The sequence below is a fragment of the Triticum aestivum genome, chromosome 4D (assembly GCF_018294505.1).
Source record: "Triticum aestivum cultivar Chinese Spring chromosome 4D, IWGSC CS RefSeq v2.1, whole genome shotgun sequence".
Classification (NCBI taxonomy): domain Eukaryota; kingdom Viridiplantae; phylum Streptophyta; class Magnoliopsida; order Poales; family Poaceae; genus Triticum; species Triticum aestivum.
This window is the reverse complement of record NC_057805.1, coordinates 420,368,009-420,377,605: the sequence shown is the minus strand read 5'-3', so window position 1 is coordinate 420,377,605 and position 9,597 is coordinate 420,368,009. Positions and strand designations below refer to the sequence as shown.

Below are 9,597 nucleotides of genomic sequence, written 5' to 3'. Positions count from 1 at the left end.
CGCCCCGCCCCGCCCCCGGCCGGACCGATCCGTCGCCCGCCTAGGGTTTGCCCCCCTCCGCCTCCCGCGTCCCCGCCGATTCGGCTCGATTCGTGCTGAAGCGGGCTGCTCCGGCCCGCCGCCGGCTGCCGCTCCCCCCGGCGGGTCCTCCGGTCAGCCGCCGCCGCGTCGGGAGCTAGGGTATCGGCTCGCCGCATTGGTTGGCGCGCGCATGGCCATGGTGCCCAACGGGCTCCTGCCCAATGCGTCGGCGGGGGTGACGCGGCGCCTCGACCCCGACCGCTGGGCCGTCGCCGAGTCCCGGACCGCCGAGCTGATCGCGCGCATCCAGCCCAACGCCTACTCCGAGGGCCGGAGGCATGCTGTCTACAACTACGTGCAGCGCCTCATCATGAACTGCCTCTCCTGCCAGGTATACGAATGGCGTTACTACTGGATCGATTGCTTCCACAAGTAACAGAGATTAGTGGCTTGCAGTGTCTGTCACTTCTCCTTGGACTTCTGCAGTGCACCCGTAGACATGGAGTTAGTCAGGTTGCTTGTTCTAGCTGAATTAGGTCGCTGCTGCTGTATTTGACAGGACAAAGAGTCCAGTTGACCATATACTTCCCTCTCTCCCCAAAAGTTGTTTGTCTGAGCAGCGCAGTTGGTTATACTAATCACTCACACCACAAAAGGCTTATGGAACTACAACATCGACCTTTACTATGATATGCAAAACCAGCATCTCTTAGTCAGGAAGATTTTGAGTAATCCTGTTCTGTAGTCCTGATTCAATCCTACTTACTGGTGTACCTTATGGAATGAGCATTTGTCTAAGTACATTGGTAGATGTCAGTGTTGAAGTAGTCCCTTACCTGTTTCATTGTTTGCCTTTCTTGCATACAAGTTTTCTTTTTGCACTAACATGTTGCCACTTTCCCGGTCTTGACTTTCTTTGCGTGCCTCAAATATATTGTTTCTGGTGATTATATGTGCTTGAAATATAATTGATCTCCTCACTCTTTCAGGTTTTTACTTTTGGATCAGTCCCTCTGAAGACTTACTTACCGGATGGTGACATTGATGTCACCGCTTTCAGTAATAGCGAAGAATTAAAGGATACCTGGGCAAATCTAGTTAGGGATGCTTTGGAGCGTGAAGAGAAAAGTGAAAATGCTGAATTTTGTGTAAAAGAAGTTCAGTATATTCAGGCGGAGGTAGTCTCTCTCTGATAAGCAAAACATAATATGATATTATTTTGCAGTTAATTTCTTGTGTTAACTATATACCTAGAGCAGTGTTGATTTAATAAGTTTGCCTGCATGCATGTCCATGTTGAATTAGTACTGGAACACCATTGCTGTATTTTGATTTGTGCCACATGTAGAACAGAACAAATACAAGTACACAACTCATCGGAAGCGATAGTTCAATTTATTCATATGTTCTCCCTTTTCTTCCCCGGAAACTCTTGCGATTCACAGATGTCCGTGGACATTATGTTTGTGTTAGAATACTCTGGCACCCTTACAGTCTCTTTGCAGGATCTGTGATGGAAAGCTGGCTACTCACTACAGTAAGATGTGCTAACCTATTTTGCCCCACTAAAATCAAGGTGGAAGGTTGGGCTACTCGCTACCTTAAGATGCAATAACCTGTTATTATTATTATTATTATGTCCCAGTGCAACATATTGTGTAATGGAGAAGTACTTTGAGCTTTCATTACCTGTATTATGCTGTCTTAAGATGCGCTAACCTATTAGTTCACAGAATAGGGAAACATATCTTCTGTTTAAGTTACTTTGTTTTATGAATTATGATTCATTACCTGTATTATGCTGTCCCCATCCATTTGGTATCATCCTAATGTATTTCGTGAATCATGTACAGGTAAAGCTTATCAAGTGTCTTGTGGACAACATTGTTGTTGATATCTCATTTAACCAAGTTGGTGGATTGTGTACACTTTGTTTCCTTGAACAGGTGTGTTCTCTTGTTCAAATCAACTGAATGTGTATACTTTGTGCAAATGACCTGCTGGAATCATCTTTTTCTGTATATCACTAGCTCACACTATCAAATGTACTGATGTACAATGCTGACTATATGGCTTTGCTTATTGCAATAGATTCCAGGATTAAAACTAGACTTTCCTGCCTATACGCTTCTAATGGATTTTCATTTTATTAGGTTGATAACTTGATCAATCAAAACCATTTATTCAAGCGGAGTATCATATTGGTAAAGGCATGGTGTTTCTACGAGAGTCGTATTCTTGGAGCTCACCATGGTCTTATATCTACTTATGCATTGGAGACCCTTGTTCTGTACATATTTCATGTGTTCAACAACTGTTTTACTGGACCACTTGAGGTGATTTGTCTCTTGTATCTTACTATCCTTGCATGAGAACAGTGCTTATCTGTTACTTTTGCATTTGCAGGTGTTATACCGTTTCTTAGAATTCTTTAGCAACTTTGATTGGGAGAAATTTTGTTTGAGTTTGTGGGGGCCAGTTCCTATAAGTTCACTTCCAGATATGACTGGTAATCTGATATATGTTGCTTACTTTACTGCTGTTTCATAGTTAATTGTAACATGGTAGTTTTAACATTTTTTGTTATTTCATGCAGCGGAACCCCCGCGGATGGACACTGGTGAATTGTTGCTGACCAAGGCCTTCCTGGATAGATGCAATCATCTGTATGGAGTTATGCCTCGCACCCAGGAGAACCAGGGTCAACCATTTGTTTCAAAGCACTTCAATGTTATTGATCCCTTACGAGCAAATAACAACCTTGGAAGAAGTGTCAGTAAAGGTGACCATCAAACCACCTAAAAGATTCTAATTGAGGCAGATGAATTGAGCAGAGTTCATGCTTGGTGGTTTTTCCTATTGCTGCTATAGTGCTATCAATAGGCTCAGATTCTATTCACTAATACTTTCTAAGAATTATTTGGTAAAAATTATGCATAATTGTTACTCCCTCAGTTTCTTTTTACTCCGGGTATTCGATTTGTCAAAAGTCAAACATTGTAAAGTTTGACCAAATTTATATTAAAAAATATCAACGTCTACTATACCAAATAAATATAATATGATAATATATTTCATGATCTAATGATATACATTTTATATTGTGAATCTTAATAGTTTTTTGTGTAAACTTGGTCAAACTTTGGAGAGTTTGACTTCCGACAAACCTAATATGCTGAGTAACAAGAAATGGATGGCGTATCTACAAATAACATGCTCTAACTTTTCAACTGGTGGAAGCTCAACATTCTACTGATGTATCTAGGCAAGTAATAAATGGCTACAAGGAATTACCCGTCTGTGCACGTGCTCTAAATGGTTCTTGTTCTAGGTACAGGAGTTAGGTTTCCCATTTTGGCCAAGCCAATACATGGTTGATTAAGAGATAATATCTGTAGCAATTTAAAACCATAATATACATTGTTTGTTTGTACACACTTACATATATTGTCTTTGTAGTCATTTTACTGCTGTGATTGATCATCCTCTTGAATACAGCAAGTTTTATATTATATTTCGACTGTGCTGATAGAGAAGTTCCTGTTACTTTTTCAGGCAATTACTTTAGAATACGCAGTGCCTTCTCTTTTGGGGCAAAAAGGCTGGCAAAGTTACTCGAATGCCCAAATGAAGATCTGATTGCTGAAGTAAATCAGTTCTTTACAAATACATTGACAAGACATGGGAGTGGGAATCGTCCCGACGCGCCTACACCAAATCTGTTTCCTAAACATGCTCTGAAGGTTGTCCCTGCTGAAGCATCAAACAGCCACGAGAATGCAACAATGCCCAAGAAGAAGATGGAAAAACCTAAACTTCGAGCTAATCAGGGCAGTCTCACTGAAGGTTCTCACAGCTATGCTGAACCTATTTCTCAACAACCTCAGAGAAGTGATCTACGCTCTCGGAATTCACCAAAGGCAATTCATCCTGCTGTTTCTCATGCACAGCACCAAAAAGTTAACGTGACACAACCCAACACCAAGGTCTCTGAACCGCTTGAAAGGAACAGGTCTGGTGGATCGATGCCAAGTGAAAGGGATGGGAGAATGCCAAATGCCCTCTTTGTTAATGGCCGAAATGGGCAGAACATGTCTCCGTTTGCAAGAACCCAGTCTAGTCCTGAACTGACAGACCCTTCTATTGAAGGATATTCTCGTGGAAGGCGAACTAGAGTGGTAGAAATGGAGAAGCCTGTGAACAATGATTACAATAGTAGAAGGAATAACTTAGTTCCAGAAGTGCCTAGCAACCACAGCACTAAGTCTTCACAGGATGAGTCAATGTCTTCCATGAACAGTTCATCTCACCCTAGTGCAAAAGCAGCTTCTGAATCAAATAGTGTTTCCAGCAGCTATCATGAAGACAATGGTTTCGTGATTAACGAAGAACTTCCTTCTGTATCTGAGGCACCGGAGATGCAGCATGAGGAACATGCTCTAGTTAATCTAATGGCATCCGCAAAGTTGCATGGTTTCAATGGACAAGCTCAATTGCCAATGCAATTACCTTCTCATATGTCTGTAGCATCTTTGCCCTTACTGCCTCCAACAGCTTTTCCTCAAAAACCTTTTGCCGGGATTCCACCAACTAGCTTAATTGGGAGCCAGTGGTTGCACAACATGCAGTTTCTCCAAGGATTTGTTCCACCACCTATGGCCCATTATACTTACAACCCTTCGTTTACAACAAACACAGAGGATGGTAATGAGAGTGAAAAAAGTACTACATCAGATTCGAATCTTGATCCTGGCAACACTCAGTATGAGTATGGTTTTCGGTTGTCTAGAAATTTCAACCATGAAGGAAGGGATTCACATGTGCATCATTTTGATGACAACAACCGTTCCTCTTCACCTAATGGTGTATCTGGCTCCCCCTTGGACAGGCAGATGCAATATACTGTTGAGGATAGCAGAGTAGTAGAGGAAAACTATACTAACATGTTTCAAAATCAAACAAGTAGAGAAGTCAGGAGAAATGCCCCCATGAGTAGTGGAAATTTGAGAACTACACAACCCAGTTCTTCCAAAAGCAAACCTCTTTCAGAGAGTTCGTGGGATGAAAGAGCTGCAAAAACATCACGAGCTTCGAGGGACAAATGGGAAAAAAAGCCTGCCTTTCCAGCCCCTGCCACAACCACACTCAGCATAAGTAAGACTGGTTGGCAGACAGGAAATAGCAGTGACCATATGCCGACAGAAGCTGATGAAGGCGCCAGGAATGGTGTTGTAGTGCCAGTTATTAGACATGAAGCTTCGGACATAGTAACAGGGTCTGTCTCGTCAGATCCATCAAGAACCAGTCAAGTACGGAATGATTTTAATGCGTCATGGATGCCTAATCCCATGTTTGCACCTTTTCTTATTGGTTCCTCTCAGCAGAGGCAAGCTGATAACTCTGGACTGACTTTTGTCCCAACAGGTCCGCCAGTTCCTTTTGTTGTGCTCCCATTTGTTCCTGGCAATAGTGATGGATCTGTTCCACAGTTCGAGGGAAATGACGGAATTGATCAGTTTCCTGTCAATGTTGCTGTTCAAAATTTTAGTTCACTCAATGATGTTCACCAACCTGATAACAGTGCTACCTCAACGACATCATCCAGTACTGTAGGTAATCCATCTTACGATCACAAGCCTGACATTTTGAACAGTGACATTGCCAGCCATTGGCAGAATTTACAATATGGACGATTCTGCCAAGATGCACGCCCCATGGGTCCTGTATTATACCCTTTTGCAGTGCCTCCAGGGTACATGCAGGGGCATGTTCCATGGGATGGGCCTGGAAGACCACCTTCACCGAATGTCAACTGGACACAGATGGTGGGTCCTGGCCAAAGAGCCTTTCCTATGATGCCTCTACAGCCTGCTTCAGAAAGAGTTACTGCTGTTCCTCCGCACTATGGAGAGCATGCACCCAGATACCGTGGTGGAACAGGAACCTACTTGCCAAATCCTGTAAGCTCCTAATAATTCGTTCATTAGTCTTACCTTATTGCAAACATAACATGCTTATTCTTGGTATCTCAAAATAATATAGAAGAACGAGCTTTTGTAAATTTACTGTCTTTAGCAGTATAGTTTGATCAGCATCATCTTTCTGAAATGTAATATCATTTGTCCCAGCTTGTGAAACATATGTCATAGGTTTTAAGTTTGTAGCCAGCTGCATTCCATATTACTCAAACGATCTAGTGGAAAGGGGCATGCTGTTATTGTCAAACAGAAACAGATGTATTTAGGTATTCTTTGAAATTGTGGTAAGACCCAGATTTATACAGAATAGACGTTGTTGAGATCGAAAGCTCCACATTGGCATAGATGCTGAGAAACAGACGGTCTTGGTCCATCCATTTATGACCCTACTGTGAGATTGTAACATCTACATATTTTATGGATGAATTTGTTTTATAGGTACAGTTAAAAAACGGCAAATGTGTTTACCTGTAATATTCAAGAGAAGATATTCTTCCGCTTGTCATGAATACAGTTTGTACCCCAGAAACAGGCAGAGAGTACCGTTACCAAGTGGCTGGTTCCAGGATGCTTAGTAGTAACCGGTAAAGCCTGGTCAAGAAGTATTAGTAATAAAATAAGTAGTAACTGGAACCATCTTCTTGAAAGTTTCCTTAGCAATCCATCAACTCAAATGTTGCCATTGATCTGGTTCAGTTGTACTAAGCAATCTATTTTTGTACTTAATGTGGTTATAATACCCCGTAAATATTTAGATCACTACAATGGTGTGAATTTTAGTCATCAGTCGTCGTTAAGTGAAAGTAGGAATTTTCCTCGAAAAGTGGAAGTAGGAACAATTTCAGTATCCCCAAGTGTAGTGCACATGGTGTTGGCATTATGGTTGATGGAGTCTCAGCTAACTTGAGTGTGACTGGTCATCTGTTGCTGCATGGGAAACTCAAGAGCTTATATCATGGATATAAGATAGTCTGGGTGATGTGTAGCTCTATGCCCCTCCACCACTTATGCGGTTGTGCCTCAAGGGCAATATAGTTTATCAGGCCATTCTTTATGAACATGATAGTTGCTTTACGAACATGATAGTATTTTAACTGGGAATACTAAGCTGTCAATTCTGTTCGTTGCATTTTCTCAGAAGGTTCCATTCAGGGACCGAGAGCGTCCCTCGAGTTCAAGATACTTAAGAGGAGGTTATAATAGTGACAAGGGTGACAATAGTGATAAAGAAGGAAGTTGGGCAAACTCAAGACAACGAAATACAGGCCGCAACTATGGACGTAGCCAGTCAGAGAGGTATGGCATGAGGTCTGATAGGCAGACAACAGATGAAGGTCAGTTTGACAGGCAGCGCAGATCCTATAGAAATGACTCACACAGGCATGAGGCAGGTGCTCAATACCTTGGACAGGGTCAATCTCATGGATCCACAAACTCTGCTCGCAGACCAGGGAATATCACCCATGGGGTTTACTCATCACCATATGCAGTGCCAAATGGTGTTGGTGCTTCAGATTCACCATATTTTATGGTTTACCCATACGAACCAGCTGCAAATCACGGTTCTTCCTCTGAACCGCTTGAATTTGGTTCACTGGGGCCAATCTCTATGGCAGATGATGGTGATCTACCACAGCCCACTCGCCAAGTAATGGCCAATGGCTTTTATGGGCAAAGACATACTGCATTTAGGGTTAGTTCCTCTCATTCATCTCCTGATCAACCATCCTCACCTCAACCTCGCAGGTAATACCCCTCGCTTGTCTCTTTTCTTGCGTATCATTTCTGTATTGTTGTTTAAGTGTGAGCAGTTACCGTTGAACAAACCAAATTATTGATGTATGATGTACTTAATTTTTATTTGCGTAAAGAAACTGGTAGGTGTTTCCATATGCATCATCAGAGTTAGTGTGATAACAATTGCTACTGTTATTCTAGCTAAAATTGACAAAAAATAATACTGAACGAGTGATATGTTTGGGATGCACTCGAGTTTTAGCTACTTTAACTTCCATTCTTCGGCGTAGCAATCTTTTTCTGCCGCCCTTGAGGATATGACCTGTCGAACTGACATTTTTACAATGCTTTCTTCATTATGCTGGATATGATGGAGCTGTGAAAGCTTTAACTTTGGCACATCAGTAAAACATGGAATAAAGAATGAAGTGGAAGTTATCTCAGGGAAAGCACCGTCATATATCTTTGGATAGCTGTTTTCTGTTGAGGAGCTATTCAGTTATTGTTGGCTAACCATCTTTGCTACTACCGAAAGAGAGGATAACTGATATCGGTCTATGTTTCGTACAAGTAGTATTCTGATGATTATTTTACATGGTAGTTACTTGGTTCTATTCTTCATACATTGTGTCATTAAATGAATTACAGTTTGATCAAATCACATAATAATTTCATAGATCATTTAGTTTGCTTCCGTGAAATGCTTTCTTGATTGTTACTGTTGTCAGTATTTTGCAGCATTTGTTATCACCACCTGATCCTTTTGTTTTCTCTTTTTGAAGGTAGCTGGAAGGATGCGATAGCTTGGCTCTGATACTGAACCGATGCACACCCTTCAGTTAATATTTAGCTCTGGTGCGAGTGATTACGTCATACGCGACTGCATATTGTTGGATCATCTGGTGCCCAGAGTGCGCATGTGCCTTTCTGGTAAGCAGCTGGTGGCCAGATACCCCACCAATATTTAGTTCGTCCAAAGAGACATCAGTCAGCAGCAGGTCATTTTACTGGCAAGCAGCTGATGATACTTTGAGATGCCTCGGGAATATTTAGTTCCATGGAAAGACGCATCAGTCATTTCAACATGCTTTACTGGGCTTTCTGAGACTAAAGCAGAATCACCTTCTGAATAAACCATGGAACCGGGAAGACGAGAATATATCCTCTTATTGACCCAAAGGATATGATCAAGGAAGGGTTAAGCGAGAATGCCAGCCCTCGTACTGCCATCTCGATATCAGAGACAAGACTGGGAAGTCATCGGATTCTACTAGTACTGCCTGGACATCTATCCAGAGCCGAAAGCTAATAGTGAACTCATGTCACTTGGCAGAAGCAAGATCATGTAATCATGTTTTCACATATGGAAAACTTTCACGTTAGATGTATTAGGGTTTAAGAATCTTGAAGTTGAGTTTCTAGCTTCAAGGAATATGATTATCTGTATTACTCTTTGGCTAATGAAAAGATCGATCGATCGCTTCGTTTGATCAACTTCCTTTTCAGATGCGCCCTCTGTGATGGTTTTATTCATGTGCAGTTTGATTTCTGTACAGGGAGAATATCGGTTGTATGCTCATCTCTTGTGTTGAGCAATCTGACGATCTGTCAATTCAGATTCATATCCGTCGGTATTCAAATGGATGTTTGAGCTATCGAAGTGCGCCACCAGTTACTTTTCCTTATGGTTTGGTGATGGTAAGACTTACACTAACAGTAACAGGCCGCTGTGGTTCAAGAACTGACGGAGAAAATTTAAAATTCGCATGGAGTACTACTGACAGAACAAGAGGCCACAATTCCCATTCACCTTTTTAAACCATCTGCGGTTCTGAACTAGATTGTGTATTTGCCAACTGTT

At 41.9% G+C, this 9,597-nt stretch overlaps 2 protein-coding genes across 2 annotated transcripts in view; one reads left to right on the top strand and one right to left on the bottom strand.

The window, feature by feature from the left end:
- LOC123098301 (uncharacterized) lies at positions 1 to 9,230 on the top strand (the record flags this gene model as incomplete). Its single annotated transcript, XM_044520263.1, is given in 9 exon segments — positions 1 to 412; positions 1,011 to 1,199; positions 1,875 to 1,967; positions 2,175 to 2,357; positions 2,428 to 2,530; positions 2,618 to 2,803; positions 3,577 to 5,981; positions 7,138 to 7,745; positions 8,519 to 9,230. Coding segments are annotated over 9 exon segments (3,972 nt in total). The 3' UTR covers positions 8,523 to 9,230.
- A 239-nt stretch (positions 9,231 to 9,469) lies between these two features.
- The window catches only part of LOC123098303 (uncharacterized), a gene marked incomplete in the record, with an annotated part of 1,650 nt that continues 1,522 nt past the window's right edge, over positions 9,470 to 9,597 (bottom strand). The window contains 1 exon segment of the mRNA XM_044520264.1: positions 9,470 to 9,597.